At 36.1% G+C, this 22,320-nt stretch overlaps 1 protein-coding gene across 2 annotated transcripts in view; it reads right to left on the bottom strand.

Annotated features, from left to right (window-relative positions):
- Positions 1–2,075: 2,075 nt before the first annotated feature.
- Positions 2,076–22,320, bottom strand: part of LOC108559796 (lachesin) — a 61,526-nt gene continuing 41,281 nt past the window's right edge. The window contains exons 3-8 of one of the 2 annotated variants that reach the window (XM_017917151.1): positions 16,697–16,809; positions 11,043–11,228; positions 10,060–10,384; positions 5,826–5,945; positions 4,180–4,350; positions 2,076–3,204 (exon numbers count right to left, since the gene is read on the bottom strand). In XM_017917151.1, the coding sequence (XP_017772640.1) occupies positions 2,963–3,204; positions 4,180–4,350; positions 5,826–5,945; positions 10,060–10,384; positions 11,043–11,228; positions 16,697–16,809 (1,157 nt within the window). In that variant the 3' untranslated portion in view covers positions 2,076–2,962. Of the gene's footprint in view, positions 3,205–4,179; positions 4,351–5,825; positions 5,946–10,059; positions 10,385–11,042; positions 11,229–16,669; positions 16,810–22,320 lie in introns of both variants that reach the window. The other variant, XM_017917150.1, reaches the window with a different exon arrangement.

Here is a 22,320-nt window from a genome sequence, read left to right on the forward strand (position 1 = left end):
TAAGATGCTGATCCTGTGGTCCGCTCCAGACCTGGCCACCCACCCCAAAACGGCAACGACATCCCTTTCCTTTCCACCACCCTATGCATTATTACTGCGTGAACAACTTACGAACTTGTTTTTATTTATTGCGCAACCAGCGCAGCCACCCTGTCTGTCCCTTCTTCAGGGGGTTAATGCATATATCTTTCTGCCCATCCTCATTCGGAAAATGCAACTCCCAAACATAGATTTATTACACCTATATTCGGATAACTATTTTATATGTGCGTCTCGAGACATGCGACCGCATAGTAACTCATCATCGTGAAGGGAGTCATTTGTATTTAGATCAGCGCCTGTGGGAACCTCCCACCCTGTAGCAAAAACGGCACCCTCCTCGGAATTTGAATGTTTCCGAATGGCAATTTGTAAGAATCTCTCTCTCATTCAGACCTATGCACCGACCCTCCTTCGCTTCACCAATATCCAGAAATCGCTGCAATAAATTTACAAGACAATTTGTGCCAATTTCAAACGCACCCAGGCTAAGATCCTTTTTTATACTCAAAGAAGGCATAATAACATAAAAAAAGCAATTCAATATTTTGTTTCAATATTAAAATTTCTGTCAGGAACGCAGCGAGTGTGACGTGAGTTATTGCACGGAAATGAACGTATAGATTGTACTCTCATCGAGTGGCTTCTAATAATAAATGAGCAAATGTTTAAGCATTGCTTGAGCTCGTTTCATTTCCGATCCACATAACCCACATGCCAAAGTAATTAGCTGCAATATACATGCAATTTAGAATATTTACTTCAAACATATTTGATTTAACATTAATTTGTGACTTGTTGCTGTTGGGTATTATTACAAATTGTAGACAAATTTAAATTATAATTAATATTATTATTAGAGTTTGTGTTACTTTGAAACATTCATTTATATTTCCGAGGTCGTAATTAAAATTAATGCGCTTTTCTATATAAAACCAACAGTAACAATTCCAAATACCTGTGCATTATTTCAAAACTTTCATTACATAATAATACATTTAATCCTTTAAATCTGATTTTTTTTTAAAGGATTAGAAATAATGTTTTGGGGACTTGATATATGTCTAAAATTAAAAAATAACCAGGTATATTGTTTGTATTTATTGTATGAGAATTATTTTTTATCCGGATTATATGCCAAAATATTTCGTATCTGGGATCTATTGTCCCAATATACATTCCAAACCTAATGTTGATGGGACATATTGTCCTACATGTTAATGCTTCTTTAAGTCTGAAGATGTATACAATTATAAAATAGGTGGAAAGACGTCCATTAAAGAAATACATCGTATTTTGTAATACAATAACTTATAAACTCATAACCATCTCGACTTACAATCATTTGCACAATTTTTAAATTTTTCGTTAAAAATATTCCAAATTATGGTGTATGACATTTACATATTTTCTGTATGAAATTCAACTTAAGGCTATATTGATTACGTTCATGGTGGAATAAATCGTAAGTCGAGTAGTGTTTAGAGCTAATCTGTATCAAAATACTAGAAATAAATTGGACTTACGGCAATGCTTCTGCATGATAGAAGAAAAAACTTGTGATAGGGAGAAATGAATAAAAATTGTGAATTAAGAAAAATAAATGTAGTATTATTCAAATGTGAGCAGAGACGTGTGCAGAGTATCCGGATTGGAATGTGGATAGTTTAAAATGGCGATTTGTAAGAATGCGCCTTTCGAAAGTTGTGTATGCGAGCATACGTTTCATCAATGTCCAGAGATCGGTGCAATAGATGTAGCGTAGAATTGGTGGCAAATGGGTCCTCTTCCAGCCCTGACAGCAACCAGATTGATGAGCACAGCAAGGATTCTAATTGTCTGCGTGTGTATCCGAATCGGAGGATCCTTGGAAAATTCGCACGGACCGCACGTATTCTTTGTGCAATCAAGCGTAATCGAATTATCGCTTACGCCCTTATATAATCAGAGAACTATGAGCTGGGGTGAAATGAAAATGGTGATGCAATCGATTAAAACAGTATACGTTATACTTTATTTAATATTAGATTGTAGTTTTCTCGTTACATACAGGGCGTCTCAAAAAAAGAAATAACAAACCACACACAACACTAGAATGTAGTACCGCCATAATTTATGAGCGCATTTAGTTGTACAAACTGTTAACAGAAGGTGGGAGAAACAAAGAAAATTAATGAAATCAAAAATAAATTGGGGTTTGCTTAATCTCTGACTAACTTATGGTACTCTAAAATAAGTGAAATACTAGTTGGTCCTAGGAGCTTCTAGTATTTAATGTGACATACGAAACTAAATCTTGTCTTAACAGATAGCCTTGGGAGCTCTTTGAAGATCAATACAATTATCTAATATTTGTAATTTTTTTTATTTTGTTTTAAACAAAACGTCTTCAGTGCTCTGGCGTTTTGCTCTTCAAAGAGCCAAGGCTATTTTATCACATTTATTCAATTTGATTTCATTCCCATTTACACCTAGCTTGAGCTTGTAAATATGCTTATAGATTAGATCGGGTATACATTTCTTTTTGAAAGACCTTGTATATATATAAATATTATACTGGATCACTTTCCTTAACATCTTATAATGTAACAATAAAAACACAGGTAAAAACAACATACTCTTCAGGGACTAAAGATTTAACGCAAACAGTAAAAAATGTTCGGCATGAAATTTGGAAATGAACGGGAGAGAATGCAAGAGAGAGAACATCTGACGTTGTGTATACGTTGGCTTTCTAATATAGCAACAAAGACTAAACATTGATCATGCTATGGAACATCTGCTAGTACAGTCCATGTGATACAGACACCCAGCGTTAGGTAGCGAAGCACGAGTAGATTTGGCACATAATACACCTCACTGTTCCGCGCACCACAACCCCAGAAAATGGACACCCATACGATTCCCATATCCCGGATCAGAGTCAAAGCACCAGAAGGAAGAGCAGAGGTGACAGCGAACAGAGTGGATTGGTGCTGTGCGGTCTGGCGGAGCTGGATTCCTGCACGTTCTCGACTCCTGGCCCGTTGGACTCGGTCAGAGGTCCTTGGAAACCGTTGTTGAACGATCCGTCGTTGTCCTGATTGCTTCCCGTTCCGTCCCCATCCACGTCTTCTGCAAGGACGGTGTCCTCGTCGGAATCGACGCGCTCCTGCATTTCCATCTCTGCAACGATAACAACACACATCCTTGTGCATTCGCATTGTCAAAACGATAAAGGCGAATTGCAATTGGCCCCGAAACAAATTGAATGTGTGGCCATCGCCGGGGCGAATATAAATCTGAAAACTATACGGCGGCTTTATCTCGAGGGGAGCTTTTGCGAAGTGATCTGACTGGAGGTCCTGACGGCAGGAGCAAAAGGAGCGCACACGGAAAAAAGGAGCATAAAAAAAATAAAACACATACATAAAGACATACATCCACCCGGCGAGGGGTGGAAGAAAAATAGAAGGGAGTGTATAAATTCGCGCGAGCAATAAAAGCGGAAAGAAGTTGAAAATCTACTGCTTGAAACTGTTAGCAGACATACATTGCCTAGTAAAGTAACTGAGTTCCGATACAATTGTAGTTGCGGCCGATTTCCCTAAAAAATCCAATTCCGTTTTACTGCGGCGCCAATTCTGAACAGAGTCTCATCAACATTTCATAGTTTTGGGACCGTATATCACGCGCGGGACACACACCCTTTGCTCCCATAGAGATCGCAATTCCAGACATTCCAGTTATATACTTTTTTTTAATAGCAATAATTATCACATAAATATGAAAGATACTTGTACCCATAGTAATTTCTTGTAAAGAAAATATTTTTTTAAACACTCCAAAAGTTGAATATCGAAAATTTCAAAAATTATGTTTTAAATTGGATGATATCAAAATTTTCTTTCCTCTATTTAATTATTGTTATTACTTGAAGTACTCACACAAAATTTTATTCGACTCTATCGAACCGTTCATCATTTTTTTTTATATTAATAATATTTGAAACATATTTATATTTTAACTCAAATAATAAATTCTACATCCTTAATATTTTTCTTTATTTTCAAAATGACTATTAATATCTGTTTTAGAAAATATAAAATATCGATTTTAATTTTTTGTGTATTATAACTTATTTTTTAAATACTTTCTTACCATATAATCTAATGTTGCCTTCGGCATCACCAATTGAATTCTTGGATATGCACTTGTATCCACCTAAATCCGACTTGTGGAACCTCCTGATGACCAGCTTCATTTGCACGCTGTAGTACGAGTTGTTTATCTCCGTCATTGCGTACTTGTCGTTCGAGATGATCATTTCACCTGCGAAATTCAAACCCGGTCTCAATTCAAACACTCCTACTCCGTGTCCTCCTGAGCAAACTCAACATCACACGAATTAATTAAAATGTTTTCAACAGATTACATTTCCAGCACAATTAACTACCTTTAACGCCTCGCACACAAACACGGCCACATACAATCCAAGCATACGCGCACACATCCAAACACACGTATACACATACACGCAAATAACAAACTCGCGGCTGAATAAATTTTGCTCTCATCAAAAGCGATTTTGACTCGATTTAATTTACACCAAGTGCCGTGGTCCATTATTCCACCAGTCTCCCTTTCTCACTTCTTCTCTCGCTTTGCGCTCGGAAAGAAAATTACATAAGGAAATCTATTCGCGGCTGCATTTAGATGCGACACATTTTAATTAAAATTTTATTTGCTTGCTGTTTCTTCAGTCTCCGTCTTGCCTTTAGTTCCTTCTTTTTTTTTCTTCTCTCACGCCACATTGTTATGATTCCTTAATTTTTTATGCCGGTCGACAAATAATTTCGTTAGCTTTTCTGAACGTTTTAATAAATTGCACATAATTTTCCTTAGTTCTTTATGAATACTTTCGAAATAGAAAAATTTGTCCTTATATAAATCTTACTCTCATTCTAATTATACGAAACCGTGTTAAATGAATACAACAAAAAAACGTGAATATTTCAAAACTATATATATTATATTTAATTAATTTTTAAATGGTAATTAATTAATTTGATTATATACAAATACTGATAGGGAAAAATTGAAATATTAATTTAAATCACAAAATTTGAATATTTCTATATAATAATCAATGCGAATGATATATTTATTTTTGTGCGGTATGAAAACAATGTTATGAAAAAATGTTTATTTAGTTAAATTATTAATAAATAAATATTTGAAAACAAAAACTTGGTTGAGTTAAATATTATTATAAATAAATTTGTTTTTGATATATATTTATATATAATACATTGATTTTGCAAATATAAAACGTCATGAAATTTTAAGAAATTAGTCTTTTTCTATTCGATTTTACTAATTAAGGACATTTTCATTAACATTTTTCTTCGATTTTTAACATTTTTATTATTATTTTTCTATATTAATAATTTTAGTCTTGGTGTGACAACTTTTTGATTATATTTTTTGTATATTACAAAGATCTGATAGTTATAGATAGTAGATTTAAAATATGATTGTTTGTAAATGTAAGGATTGACGTAATTTGTAAGACACCTTGTGTATATCTAAGTTCCGGAATCTGTGCAGCAAAGCAACAAAGTTTGTATTTTATTATTGTGTTATTACTAGAGCGAAGTTCGTAGTTTTGCACGAGATCCCATCGGTGGCCAAGTTCTATAAATGTCACCTTTGTGAACGTGCACGTCCATTCGGAGATCCGCAAAACAATAAAGCTCCAATTGTGATGCAAAGTATGAATGATGGATGCAAGAAGGTGTACGAACCACTTTCCCTGGTCCAGTAGTTGATGGCTTTGGGGGAGGCCTCGACGTGGCACTGGAGGGTGACGTCCGTGTTTATCGGCGCCCCCACGAGCTGGTTGGGCACCTGAATAAGAGGGTGAACTGAAACAGCAGAGAAGAGAGGACAGAAGTTATAAGAAGAACGGAACGCCAAGGAATTATGCCGTCGGAGATAGCGAAACGTCCTGAAGGATGCGCCGACTATTCACTGGCTCATAACGATTCTGATAAGAGCCCTTTTCATATTAACTGTAAACTCCAGTTAACCTCCACGCTTTTTATCGCGCGTATTGTTGCGGTGCATGCAGCCTACCCTTCTTTTCCTTCTGCCCCTTGCGACCGCTGAAATCAATGACCGACAGGATGTGGAAGTTGACGTGAAGGGGGTTGAAACAGAATAGAAGAAGGAAAAAGAAAGAAAAGACGGGATGGAAAAGAAAAGCGCACACATAGACGCGGCGCAAAATGCGAGTAAAGTTTTCTGGGAGTGCTGGGCATAATCGAAAAAGGGTTAGGGGTGTAATGCAAAGAGCGCCCCCGCTGGAATTGGTTCCGGGGAGCAATAAAAGTTTTAAGCGTTATCGAATAATTTAGTGTATTAGAGTCAAGGATGGGGGTTGGGTGCGGGTTTTCTGCCCGGAAAACTGATAACAACAAGTGCCCCGGAAATGATTGACTGGCTAACTCTTATTCGCTAAATAAGGGGGGAAATTGAAATTGTTTTAAAAGTTATTCGGGTATTTCAAGTATGCAACGCGCTACTACTTTGTCCCGGCCTGCTGCTGCTGCTACTCCTGCAGCCGCCGTCGTCGCTGAAGAAAATGGGGGGAAAACTCCCCACATCGAAAACGGTTCATTTGCTTTCCTTGCAATAATACGTCTACATGAATTATATAACACAACGAAAGAACTAACTTCAAATTACTTAAGCTTTCGGAAAATCAATTTTCTCTTCTCAGAAACACACATAATCATATCAATTATTGATAATAAACAGGTACATATTTTTGCAAATTAGAAAAATATTTATATTTTTCATTTTGTATTTTCAAAACTAAACTTGATCAATGATAATATTATTAAGTATTAAACTATTTGTATATGGATACTGTATCCATCATACAAAGTTGAAATTGATACAATGAATATAATGTAAGTGAAGCGAAGAAATGATGTCAGATTGGATAGATTTGTGGGATGGAAGGCAATGCGAGTGTGGTCATCGATGATGGCCTGGTCGTCCGGATCCGGACTAATTTCCTGGCTCGTAAATGCGTCGACACGCACGACGAGGTCACGGGATGTTAGATTAGTTGTTAACTTTCAGTCCCCCGGCCATTTAAAAGTTCGCCAAACTAAATGTTAGTGCATTGCGGATACACATTTAATGCTTCCAACGTTCTCTCGTTTCCACCCCCTAAGGTTTGATGCAAATGCCGACCGCGATTTGCCTTCTATAAATATCATGCTTGGTAAAATGTTAGCGAATCCCTTCAACAATTTCCGTTTCACAAGCGCATCGTATTTAACACGGGAATTACATAATTGAGTTCTGCACTGCTTTTGGATAACTAGTCATTCCCTTTGGTAGAATTGCCGGAATTTGTCGGTTTTATATTTTATACTACATGTTCGTATTGTCACACTTATGAATATAGTACAATGTTAAATACTACTTGTTGAATGCTAATTTCTACATTTTGTTTATGTACTGTTTTTATTTTTAGTTCTAATCCTACATATAATTTATTTTTTCAATTGTCATTCATAATAAACCTATCTCTCGTTTACATGATACTTTCTTTACACGTTTTCGCTTTTACACGGTTTAAAAACAAATGTTATTAAATTAAATTTTTAAAATTGAAATTGAAATTGAAAAATATTTACTTTCCTATTCTCTTACATAATAACTATTAACAAATTTATATACAATTCCTAAATTTATATATAAATCATAAATTTCTAAACTAATATTTCTTGAAGAAAAGTAAATTATGACTTGAACATTTGAATTGAAATCATTAGATTTTTCATATGTTTTCCGGAGTTGGATTCAAAAGGATTAAATACGTTTTATTACATTACGTTTAATAGCAAATTTATGCACTCAGCAGGACAAATGCAGCATATTTCAAAGTTTTTAATTATGTCAAACTTTTACATCATTTTTTTTATAAACTTTTAAACAAAAACTTTTTATACCTAAAAATATTTTATAATCAATTTTGTAATTGAATTTATGTTTAACATCTCATTAATACATCTATAAAAAATATTTTTTTTTATATTAACTCACAATTATTTATTAATTAGCAATTTTCTACTAACTATACAGATTTTGTTTTATGGGTATTATATGACAAACCGACAAAAATTGATCACTTATGAAATATTTTTAATTATGAAGTAAATAGTCAATTATTTAATTAATTTATTGTGAATATTTAAAATTTTCATAGAATTAATTAAGAAAGATGTAATAATATTTAGCTTATGATGATATTTTGTAATTATGGAATGTTGTGTCCGGAAGATGTAGAGATACTTGATATCATTAATATTCTATTGGAGAAAAATGATGTAGATGCATAGTGTGAAATGTTGCGAAGTGGACTGTTTAATACGAGCACCAGCGGATCGAATGTTGTTCGGTCCGAGGCAGGAGATGAATGTAATAGCCTATACTTTCTGATGCAAATGCAGCGCAAGTAAAATCCATTAATAAATGTTAAATATTGCAGAAAGTTTATTAGCGAAACGGAAACGCCCCGCACGAGCATTTATTTAATGCAATACATAAATTACTGGGCTGAGTCGTCGCGACGGCCGCACCGCGTCCGCATTTACGTAACCCACCCGTCCTTTCCCTCCTCCAGTTTTCATCCCCTGAACTGACAACGCTTAGCATACATGTCGAGGGAAATGATTGAAGTCGCGTTGTATTTATGGTTATGTTTATAATCAGGCAGCATTGTCTACTTAGTGCGCGTCCATTACCTCACGCCATTGTGCCGTTGCACACCATCCTGGATATGGCCCGGACGCCGGGATTCTGGATGCTGGATGCTAGATGCCGCCGCATCCATATTCATACGGGCTTTTAAAACAATTGTTCATCCTCGCGTTCTCGTGCTGCTGCTGCTGTTGTTGTTTTATTTTTACTTTTATTTCAGTGCTCTCTTTTCTTTTTTCGCTGTTTCGTTTTGTTTTGTTTGATTATTTTTTATATCTCCCTGCGTTTTTTATTCCTACTGGCGAGAGGTCAGTGGCGTAGGCAGCCAAGGATAGATTTCATATGCATCCCACAACATTTGCCGATCACTTTTCACTATTCGTATTCATATTTGAATATTTTATTTACTGAAAAACAAGTGGACACAGCTATCCATGCTGATACTTTCAATATTGAAAAATACTACAAATTACTTCAACATTCTACACAATCAAACAATGATTGAATTAGTTTTTTTTACATTAATATTCAAAATAATTGACAGTCTTTTATACTTAAAATTTTTATTGTCTAATATATTGTATCAGAATTATTATTTAGTATAGTGATTTTTTTGATGTGAGAATTTAATTCAAATTGGATTATTTCTAATTCTAAAGCTCTTTTTTGAATACCTAAAGTATAGATTTAGAAATATATCCTTAAATATCAAATATTGGCAAAATTCCTAAGATTGACATAAAAAGCTAGTACAGACTCATTTAGGACTTATTTTAAGCAAGGCAAAGGACTATCCTAGGATTTTCGTTGTATAATATATAAACCAATCACCAGGACGAATAGAAATAGATGCTAATGCAGATGACACATTTATTATTTACATCTGACGCAGCATTACGAAACCAATTCGAAAGCTCTGATCAACACAAATTGCACGGATTGTAGGAATAGAACCTGTTATCGATCAATGTGGTTTTATACAGCATATGATATTCGAAAAGAGGGATTTGGAAATAATACTAAGATTAAAAGCTAAAAAAAATGTAAAATATTTAAATAGAATGTCGTGTGTTTCTGTAATAGTGATTCATTGTTGAGTAAGCCACTGAGCAATGTTCCTTCTAGTCTATGGTCCCGAAAATACGAACACAAAAACGCTAGAATATGTGTGGTGTGTATATCATTTTCAATTTGACACGGAAATGCATTTCGCCGACGCCGGAAACGGCAGGCAGAAAGCGTGGGGGCGGTATAACTTACAATGCACGTGGAGCATCAGCCTCTTGCTGACGGATGGCGGAACGCCGTTGGCGGCGATGCAGAGGTACGCTCCCATCTCGGAACGCGTGACCTTGGTGAGGGATAGTACCTCCGCTTCGACGGAGAGGAGCCTCTCCGGTCGTCCGGACTGTCCACCCCTGGACACGATCGTCGCCCCGTCCTCCCTGCGCCAGACGATCTTTGGCTTGGGATGTCCCCGGGCCTTACAGATTAATTTCGCGGACCCGCCTTCTGGCACCATCATGTCCCCAGATGTTTCCTCGTATATTATGTCCGGCGATATGACAACCTCCAGGAACGCGGTCTGGAAAGCAACGATTAAAGACGTAATTAGATTTGTGGACGTGTCCATGGTATCCGGTGTGAACATTGCACGACGAAACATCGACATAATAAACATTTTAAACGTGACCAATAATTAACAAATAACATAGTTACATCATTCTAATAGATTTTACAAAAATATACAAATTATGAAAAAAAATGGTATAGCGTTATGACTATAATATACATGATCTAAATTGATATCTATAAGGTTGTTATAAGTTACATTATGTAATTGCATCATTTACGTACACTTAAAGTTAATAGTGTGGATACAACTTTATAATATTTTTTTTGACATTTGATTAATTTGAAAGTTTTAACATAAAGCTTTGTTCTTCGATATTTCTAAATTTATATATTTTTTAAACTTTCGTTAAAATTAAATAAAAAAAACATAATATTTCATAATAATACTACAAAACTCTAGTCATACCTTGTCTAATAACTAAAATTGAACGGCTTTTCATCACAATTATTGATATTATTAAATTTAAAAAGAAAATCGTTAGAAAACTTCTATAAAATTATATATTCTATATTTTTTATTAAGTTTTATATTAGCAAATGTTTATTATAAAAAGTGCACGTTTTCAGTAACTGTAACAATATATAATTTTTTTACTAAATAAACCAACCTGCATTTTCATTGGATCTGTGTTGACCTGACACATATATTGTCCCCTATCTTCTCGTCGGACACTCCTGATGTTCAAGGTCCATGTATTGTAGTCATTGTGGGTCACCGAAAGCCTAGCGTTGTTGGTGATCACATGCTCGTGGATGGCCAGAATTGCTTTGGTATCGGCTTTGATCCATGCCACCTACCACAGAATACGCCAAAAAAACACATCAAAGTTTTTGCACGAAACATCTGGAAACCGCTGCTTTTTGGACACACTTGATTTGCATTGATCTTCACCGCACAAATCTACTCACCGCCATCGATAACAAAATTATCCTTTTAAATCATTAACAAAAAGTATTTACAATAATAATACCAGTACATAATTAATAATGGTCAATTACTTCAAAATATTCATAAATTTGTAAATTACAATTATAATTTTTAGTTTATGGTAAATGTAAATAAATAAATAAAATTTATAGAAATCTTCAATATTTTGTTGTTATTAGCTTTTTTTTAAATTTAAAATTGCAAAATAATCAAAATATTTCGTACGATTTGCTGAGTTATATAACAAACTACAATTACTCGACGGCAACGTTATATAACGCCTAAGGTAATTATCGTCTCAGTGTGCAGCCGGGAGAATCACGAAGCGGAGGTGAAAATGTAAATCGTGGAGTGACAAGCTTCATTCCCCGAAAATTGTAAGTCTAATGATAATCGTCTTACATCTTCTTCTTTTTTTTTGAAGCACTTTTAATCCTCTTCATAATGTTTGGCGTCGGATTAATATCGAACTTCAATAAAATAAAAATAGGTGAAGCATACCGGATTTCTCTCCGTACTGTTAGAAATCGAATGAAAATAAAATAGAGCCAATAATGCATTCACTTCAATTAAGTCTACCTCTCGTGTTCGCGTGGGTGAAATGAATATCATATATCAAATGCTGTTAGTATATATTTTTTATTATTTATAAAAACATTTACAGTCGAACGAAACTCAAATATTGTTTTTTTTTTTCAATGTTTTTTTTTTAATTTAGTTTTTGCATTTATTTTATAATGTAAGCTTAATTTAGAGTTAATTAAAAACATATTTATTTTTATTAATTAAAAAATACTAAGATTTTGTTTAAATTTATGAGTTTACATATAAACCAATAACTATTTATAATTAGTAATATAAAAGGTAATAAATATTTGATATTAATGAAGTTCAAGTTTTGACCAGAATTAAATTTAATACTGTTGTAATAAAATAATACAAGTAATAGAAATAAAGAAAATAAGTTTTGCTATTCAGGATCTGCTTTAGGTGATGCAGTTATTCACGTGGGGTTGGCAAATTGAGAGAACCTGGAGAAAGGCAGGTTCGTGAGTGGATTTAAGTGAACGCGAACAGGAATGACCGATACTAAAGCAGTTCGTGGATAGAGTGGTTCATAAATGGTGTCTATAAATCAATGTTAAAGTGATCATTAAGTGCAAATCTACGGTGCAATCAAAATGAAAATGTACGTGTGGTGCCATCTAATGTCGTGTCGCGTTGCATGCAACCATTTCCGATACTTAAACTCAACGATGGTTTCCATCTTCACCAAACCATCCCCCTCACACCCACAACCCTTAACAACCATTCACGAATAATTATAAACATATTCCATTTGTACGCTTCGCTACGATATTTCAATTAACCCGTTTCAAAGTTTATAATTAGTAGTTAGTTACCTTCCGGTTTGCCTAAAATATATGTATCTTAAATTAGATGATTATCAACATCGCATGACCTAATTGTGTTCAACGGATTGTATAAACCGAGAAACAAGATACGTTGCACGTTGTTATATAATTGAATAATAACGTTTCGGTAATGAAAAGTTTTATAGAAAATGTTTGAATATCAAATCAAATTTTACCTTTCATAAAGATTTAAAGTAAATTATATGATCATCAAACACGATTTTCATAATTTCCCATTCGAATTAAACGAACGATGAAGAAAGCACTTCATTTTTCTTTTTTTCGTGCCAGGAAAACAATCCCATTGATTACATATTCTGCCGGAGCTCTAATCCGCAGCCGGAAACGCCGCGAATTTTCCACCCACTAATTGAAATTATTTAATACGTGAAGCAACAGGTATTTTATTACGTCAACGTTTGCTCAGCTTGGACCGATTATCACGCTACACGCCGGGGACATCTGCTAAAATGAACCTACAGATTACTTATTTGTTACTACTGTCCGTTCAACTAAAGTCTATTAGTTCAGTAGCTAATAAAAATAGATAGAATTTTATAATTATTAGAAATACAGATTTAATAGCAGATTTAACCCTAAGTGGACGGACATTGAGACTACTGTCGCTTCTAACTAAGATTAGAAGATCGTAAAATTTTTCTTGCCAACTTCTAAATTTTATAATTGATACTCCTTCTCCTAAATTGTTGAGAAACGCTGCTATAGTCTATTAGATGAAGAGAAATTGAAATTATAGTTTTAAAAATATTATATTCTAAATTGTAAAATATTTTTATAATGTACTAGTGTCATGTCCAATCATATAATTGCTTATCAACACACATCCATGTATACGTAATGGTATACGGAAGTGGTAAGAATGTTAAGATATCTGTAACAATAATTATGGGTGACATGTCAGGTGCATCGCGCGGTTATATACCTGGCGTTGCGACGCTGTCCCGCTATAAGCGAATGAATGGGCCGACGTAATCCGCGCGTCATCTATTGTGTTACATAATAAAGGGCAGAGTTGCATATTTTAGTGGCCGTTGAAACAGAAGGATTAGGCGGAGTGAACGGCGCGTCGGGTAAACAATGGCCGGCATAATGCCTCGTACAAATGTCGGTATTAATTCGAGGGCGAAGGGTCACCTCCTGCAGGACACTTGGCGTTGCGTGCTTTCTCTGATCTGATTTAATCCGCCCTATTGTTCAAGTAGACGAGACCGATACCAAAACCGAAGCCACACATTAACGGGATTGTTTTGAGTGCGGGGTCCTTTGTGTACCGGTTGTGGCTCGAGTATCCGACTCGTAACTCTGCTACTACGGCACATACATGCATACACTCACGTACCGAACCACGTGTGTAAATGTGAAAGAGAACATGCATACATTTATATACAACCCCTCGCATTTGTTCCCTCGCTTCGAATGAATGCCGAAGGCCGCCGGGCTCCGCGTTGGAGGACAACTTCTAGGGTTTTGTAGTCCACTTACAACCGGAAATCATCTGGAGGTGTAAGGTACGTGAAATGCTTTAGCCTAGATGAGAGTATTACTGCACGCACTCGAAACTGATGCTGCAAACAGCAAATATCTAGTGACTGTTCATATATACAATATATCTAAATCCAAATTCATTCTTAATAAATATTTGCTTGCACGCATCTATTTGGATAAGCTTTTAATACGTTTTACATCTGTTTTCCTTTCCTATCGTCGAAGAGGACGAAGAACATTTCATGGAGCGCATATACCATTTCCACACGTAATATGTATGTGAGATTACATGCATACATTCAACGGCCCGACTAGCATTTGGCTTCGAATGAATGCAGTGCTCCGGCAGTCTCGCATGTGGAGGAAACGTCTAGGGTTCGTGGTCTGCTCTGTCGAACCGTGTTATAAGATACGAGAAGCAAATAGCAGCGATATGCGATATATCCCGATATGTATATACTATATACATATATACATCACTGTACCTGTATATATATATATACATATCCCTGTGAGTATTATACAAGACGGTAGTAGAGCGCCTAGGTTCAACCTCAGCTTTGAAGGATTTATTTTATAGAAGGCAAAAATCTCTCTGATCCGCGGAACCTTTTGATCGGATCAACGTATATGTACACACACACAAATATGTGTGTGTATACCTGGTCGAGTGGACTACTCGCGAACAATATCGAATCATGCCACATTTCCCTCAATGAAAGTTGTAAAGTTATCCACAAAGAGCGAAAAATCCACCATGCATACTTCTACATTGCATTTGCCATGCCGAATTCACACTTTTACTATGGGAATAAACAACAATAAGAGAAGTCATTGCTTTCAAAATATACTCTGTGATATACAACCAACAGTATTTTATGTAAATTCAACATATTTTTTAATACATACATATTTTTCATATATTTATCTTAAATTAATCCATTGTTTATTAGTTTTAATTTTAATTTCAACAACTAAAATACATTTTTATTACTTTTAAATTTTTGTACTTTTAACTATATTTTACTGAAGGAAGTGCAGCAACAATATTTGAAGTATATTTTCTAATCCTTCCATATTTTCTACACATTCATCTCCAGATTAAAAAAAAAACTTCTTAAATTTATTCATCTTCAAAATTTAATAAAATATAGTGGTTAGTAATGAATAGAAATGTCAAAAACAAATTATTTTTTAATTATGAACTCATCGCAATTGGATATTAACTATGCTTATATAATTGAAGAAATTAAATGTTTTTGATATCAGTTCTTCTAAAAACATTCTAATTTATCCTTTGATGAAATATGTTTGCTTTAATTTATGATGTTCCAAGAAGAAATTAAAAGGATATTTAACTATAATTGGTATTAAAGGAATTAAATATTTTTGACAAAACTCAAATTTTTCAATGATCTTTAGATGTAATATTTTTGATTAAATTTTGTTGAAAGCGTAACAAGTTTTATATAAACTAAATATAAAAAAAATATTTTCTTTTTATAAACTTCTCAGTCAATTATAATAATTCAATAGCAAGGGTAGTTTTGAAACAAGCTGTGGATTGTTTAGAATCCCCGGAGTTTTTGCAATTACAATAATGCACATTTCCGATTGCGAAACAATGGCAACAGATCAATGGAGATTACCGGGGAACCGTCAATTAGGCAATTACAAAATCTTTGATGTTGTCGGCTTTGCGGAACGTGGCCGTGAGGTAGTCGAATCCATGCGGATGTGCAAATCCTGCGGTGCATTCATCCATTCCATACATTTATGGATAACTTCGCTCGAAGCTTTGGAAAATTTTTCAGAACGCGAATAAATAGTGTTGTCGTTTGTGGGCACGTGCTATCAGCAGACACGGACCGGTATAAATCTCGATCCATTAACATAAAAGCACCGGACTATTTATGCCGAAACGCGCGGATCCGAATACAATATGAATGATGATATTTAACAACTGATATGAAACACATTTATTTACCATGAATATTTTATGCGGCCATTCTAATTTTGACAATGAAATAAAACGTGTTCATGACGTTCGCACATGCACGACGCACGCGAATTTCAATGTGTCACAGTTTAATAAAATAATCGGCAAAACGGAAAGCGATGCTGACGTTTCGATTTCGAAGGCTGCGCTTGGTTTGGTTGTGGTGGAGATGGAACCTTCAGTGCAGATTCCAATGAGTGTTTCCTTCTCTTTATTAATGTTTTTTTTTATATCTATATATTTATATATGGAAAGATGCAGTGCTCGGGTGCAGAGGTGCGCTATATACCTGTAGGCATGGCTTTGAGCCAAGCCTAGTGCCTGTGCCTGTGCAAATGTGCCTGACGTGCACTGGTGCACATTCAGAGAATTAAGAATGATACACACCCTGGCCGTGGCGGAGTCCCCACTCACCCTGTATCCACCCAGGTTGTTCACGATGCACGTGAAAGTGGCATCTCGTCCTTGGGCTACGGTCACGTTCTCCAGAGGGTGCAGGAAGTCCGGCTCGAAACCGGACACCGACACTGCAAACACACAAAACACACGACATCTGTTTACAAGCTGAACTACAATATGTATTAAGAGGACCAATAAAAACATCCGTTTCCAACGAAATAAAGCAAAGACAAAAAAACAATTTCGCTGTCACATCTTAGCCAATTCGTTACAGCATCAACAAACATGTTTACAAATTACATTACTATAAAATGGTAGTAATATTAGTAATAATTGCTTAATTTATAGTTAATGCTTTAATTCTATATTTCTATATTTTATTGAAAGAAGTACAGCAACAACATTTGATGCATTTGTTTTGATCCTTCCATATGTTCTAGACATTCAACTTTAGATTAAAAAATATACTGTATGCTTCTTAAATTTGTGTATTTTTAATTATATATTATATTTTCTAATCCTTCCATATACATCATCAGATTAAAAAAAAACTTCTTAAATTTGTGTACTTTTAACCAAATTTTACTGAAAGAAGTACAACAACAAATATTTGAAGTATATTTTTTAATTCATTTATATAAATGAAAATATTACAGCTTAAAGTAGAAATTAGAAACATTAATTTAAAATTATACGTGTTGTTGTCTTTTATGTATTTCAAATAATTTCATTTAATTGACTGTACAAAAAATAGTTATACTGTTCATGTAATTGATGCAATAAGTTTCAAACGAAAACATTATTTATAATTTTTTTACATGTTCATTCGCTCATGTTTTCCTCGGGCTCCAGTAGAATTCCCAGCAATTCGATATAATGGACAAACAAATAAATATATAATGAACTCACCGCAATCGTTGCTATTTTAGTACAAAAATAAATAGAATCAATTTTAATCACTCTACTATTTTTTTATTCTAAACCAGTGGCGGATTAAGCACTTGAGAGGTCTCACACAAAAAACTTTTGTTTCATAAAAAGTTACGTAATTTTCAAATAATTAAGAAAACAACGTGAAAACTCGTTGAATCTCAGCTATAGCACGAAGATGCCATTAGAAAGGTGAGATATTCGGCTTTCAGCTGAGTTGTCGATGATGTAATTATCTTAAAGGGTTGTCGAGAAATTCACGAAAGACTGAAAAAAAAATCGGAAAAAACGTCGATTCTCTGATACGTAACAAACATTACGAAACTTTTGTTTCATAGAAAGTTGCGTAAGTGTGGTGCCCATCTTATGTAATCAAAAATGAAAAGCAACAAAAGTTTCTTGGTTCTCGAGTTATTACAGAAAATCCTTTTTTTACAATTTCTACAGCTCTTAGCAGGCGATTTCGCTCTTAGCAGCACGAAGATGCCAATAGGCTTGTTGATGCCTACCTCAATGGGTTGTCGAGAAATTCAAGAAAAACTGAAAAAAATCGTCTAATCCCTGTTACGTAACAAACGTTACGTAACTTTTGTTTCATAAAATGTTGTGTAAGGATGGCGCCCATCTTACACAATCATGAAATGCAACAAAAGTTATGTAATTTTCGAGTAATTAAGAAAAAACGTGAAAACTCATCGGATCTAAGCATACGCTTCTTTTGGATCAATTTTAACTATTACAGTTTTTGAAAAAATCACTGAAATGTGAGGACAATGCTTTTTGATGTAACAACTACTTGTAAAAGTCATGCTATTTATCTTATAATGATTTTTCAATTAATTTTTTTTTATTTCGGAAACAATATAAATGTTATTTTAGTTTAATTCAAGCATTTTATATGAAAGGTGTATGGCAAAAAAAAAACGCGGATATGACGTTGAATAAATTAGTTCAATTTATGTTGGTATGAAAAGAGAATGGATATGCCTATGTTGATGCGACGGATGAATTGAATTGAATGTAACCATTTTCAATTTGCAGATAGGGCAGTGTTATGCTAATGAGAAAAATATCAAACAAACAGGAGCGGAAGTCGGAGGGAACAAATACAGGGTGAAACAAAAACAAAACGACAACAACAAAAAAAATAATAAAATAGGGAACACGGGAACAGGGAGCAGACAGAAGTAGTGACCGATGGTGGTGGTGGTGGTGAACAAGTGGACCGAAATGGTTGTTGATTTATATGGATGCATGGGAACGGGATGGCCGCAGTGCGGGGTTATGTAACCCGATATATATCATTTTGTGTGGATGCAAAAGGTGAGACCGGATCAACTCTGCCAGCTTGTCGGCCTAATTAACGGTGAGGACAGATCCAATCGCGGATCGCGGATCGTCCGACCCATTACATAAGCACTCCAGTTAGGATCGGGTCGGTTCAGAACAGGCGCGCGCGGTCCAAAACGTGAAGTATGAAGTTCCACGGCAAACAGAATATTTGTCATACTGTTTGCATTCGTGTCACGACTGAATTATCGCTTTTTTATGTTGCGGAAAATCGGGAAATTGTGAAAATGTAAACGGCGAATGTCGGATGGCGACAACAACAACAACAGCGGCGTCGGCTCACACCAACTTGCGCTTGTAACATACACATGCCTGTGCCTATCCACACATGCCCAAACACACATAAATGTACACAAACACACGTACATATACACAGACACATCAAACTCACAGGAATTACAAGTTGATTCACGCTTTTATCCCTTCGCCGTAAGGTAATTGTGTTAGCGAAACGCGCCACTACTCTCCTATATCCTCCTGTCAGGACACTCACGGGCTCTTCCAACAACAGCCACCACATTCCATTTTTCTATTACCGAAAGTATAAGTAAACACTGGGTGTAGTGTGTGTGCGGGCCGGGTTAACAATGCAAACAGTTACATCGAATGCTTCATTCCTCCGGATGCGGATGCTCACCGTTCCGTTCCGTTTTCCCAATGTTTTTATGGCTAATTAAATGTAAAGCTCCTTCCAATACGATCGATGGAGTTGTTCTCCTAATCCCCGCCTCCCGCCAACCCTTGCAGACCGGAAAACCGGAGACCACTCTCTTCTCCCCGTCTAACCATTCCGGGTTTTTCATTTATTTACTAAACATCGCGACAAAGAAAATATTTTTCCGTCGCCGGCGACGAAAATGAAATTGTATACGTTTCGTCATCCACCGTATACAGCCAATGCTCGAAAACCGAAATATTAGGCAAACACACTTCGTTCCACTTCTTGCCACTTACCGAAGCCAATTCTACCCATTGCATACTTTTTTTCTTCTCTTGGCACGTTCATTGCTAAGCAACTGCACGATACTCATCAATCGATGTTGAAATCATGCATATATTACGTTTAAAGTTTAAGCTTGATCAAAATTGTTAGATGAGATTGGATTAGGTCTTATCATTTATGTGACAACCAAATAGTTTATTTTAATAATATTATATAGTTAACATAACAAACACAATAAGTGAAATGCCATAAGACTTTCTTTTATTTTAATTAACATTAAAGCGTGTGTATTGCATTCAATTTTTCAATATTTAGGTTTTGCTTTAAAATAATAATATTCTTAAAGTTGTGTAAGTTTAATTTGAAAAGTTAAATTTGATGAAGGAAGGTGTCTATAGGAAGATGAAGATAGTGCGGTAAGGTAATGACGTAAGATAATTGTGGTGATCTTGATGCCTGAGGCTTTGGTTCTGGCGGTGTACAAGGATGACTGTGGTGCGGTGTCGGTGGTCTTGACACCAGAAGGGTTGCGGTATACCGGCTGCATCATCTGCACGAGTGAGTGCGTCAGGAGCAGGATTCGGTGTGCGGTGGAGGCAGCGGTGGCGGCGGCAGGAGCGACGTCGTCGTCGTCGGCGGCGTCCGCATTCGGTTCGACGGCGAAGGAAGGAGGAGTCGCGCGCGGTGTGCATGTAAGATATCATCCCCTTCAGCAGAAAACCTTACATAATAGGTGTATAATCGGAGGCCGATCGCTGGATCTCTGCTCCGAGAGGGAGCGTGCACGTGACACTTCATTACGCATCTTTGCCCCCGCGGAAACGTGCCCGTCCCGCGGGATCCTTGGAAATCTCTACGGGCCGTTCCAGTTGCCTTCTCCCCGTTCCATCCATCGTTCGACGAAGGAAAGGGAAGCCGAAGGCAAAGCCCTTCCTTTCCGCTCTCACCCTTAACGTAAACCGTGGATGCTCTTCCAGGTGACGAGATTATTTCCGGCAACATGCACCTAACCTAAACCTAGCTGCTGCACGTCGAAGGAAGGAAGGAAGGTGGTTGGGCGTGCGAAGAGAGAGAGAAACTGGCATCAATATTATAATTTGTCGCTGGTTTTGGAGGGTGGATGGAAGCCGGTCTCGGGACTCGGGCATGCAGAAGAAAAACTTAGACACGAAAACTTTTGCCCGCCCGGCATAGCTCGAGCCCCGGCGTCTTACCAGCACGTTGCCTAAGAGGAAAAGTTTTGTTTAATTTTGTTTGGTTTGACGTTAAGCTTGCCTCCTGTCACTTTCATCCCGTCTTCTTCTACGGTGGCGGCGGTGGCGGTCGCTGCAGAGGAGGCGGTGTCGGCGTCCGCCCTTGTCTCTTGTTAAGCACCCGTGTTGTTCTGAACAATATTTGTTTTAGTCGCATTTGGAAGTTGTGCATAGTTCTGCTATACGCTTAGCATATTGGAAAGCTCGCGGCTCGACGGATTGGCGCTGGCCACAGCTCTCGGATTTCCGACGATCGCCGCCGTCATTTCCAACCTATATCTATAGCTATATGGATGGGATGTCCATATATATGTATGTATGTGTGTGCTCGTGTCCGTATGTATGATTCAGGACGATCCAGGATCAGCCAGGACATTGTCGGCCAGGCCGGCAGGAAAGGGTGATAAACGCACGCGACGCATGGCCCAGCGCTTCGCTTTATTGCCGACGTGACTCGTGCTTTTTCAATTTCGAACCGTGGGAATGATTGGCGCTCGGGGTGTGATTGCCATGATGACGTATCGACTCGGACAGCCCGCACTTGATCAACCTTCCAGAACTCCCCAAATCGAACAATTCAACCCCCTTTAACAAAAATCTTCCATGCTGAGATTTAGAGAAACTGAAGTCAACCTTAAAAAAATATAGAATATACTAACATCAGAAAATATTATAAGCTCTCCTATCCAAGAATAATCTCTTTCAATCATTACTTAACTTTGAAGTTTGTTAAATGATGATTTATCAATTTATTATCGAAGTCATTCTAATAGAATGTTTACTAAGTCACCTATAACGAATTCCACTCATTGCTTTGTAAACTATCATCAATCCATAATAAATCTTTAAATAAAAATAAATTATAATTAAATTGAGAAAATTGTATAGTAAAATTGGTATATGTTGAAAACTGCGTACTCGAAAAGATCCTGTGTATTCTCAAAGCATAGATGCTTTTCGCTGATTATTTTTTCATGGACGTTAAAATAAAGACATTTATAAAACGGGAATGAAAACTTTGTTTGCTTAGCTCTTCGCACTTTGCGGCAAGATACGCTCGTTCAATTGCGCTTGTTCGAAGAATCCACGAACATTTCAATATCTTCAATTAATCCTCTTCCGCTGTTCCGACTGCAAAGTAAAAAGCGTTATCCTGTTGCATT

This window comes from Nicrophorus vespilloides, unplaced genomic scaffold (assembly GCF_001412225.1).
Source record: "Nicrophorus vespilloides isolate i.1.1-1 unplaced genomic scaffold, Nicve_v1.0, whole genome shotgun sequence".
NCBI classification, from domain to species: Eukaryota; Metazoa; Arthropoda; class Insecta; order Coleoptera; family Silphidae; genus Nicrophorus; species Nicrophorus vespilloides.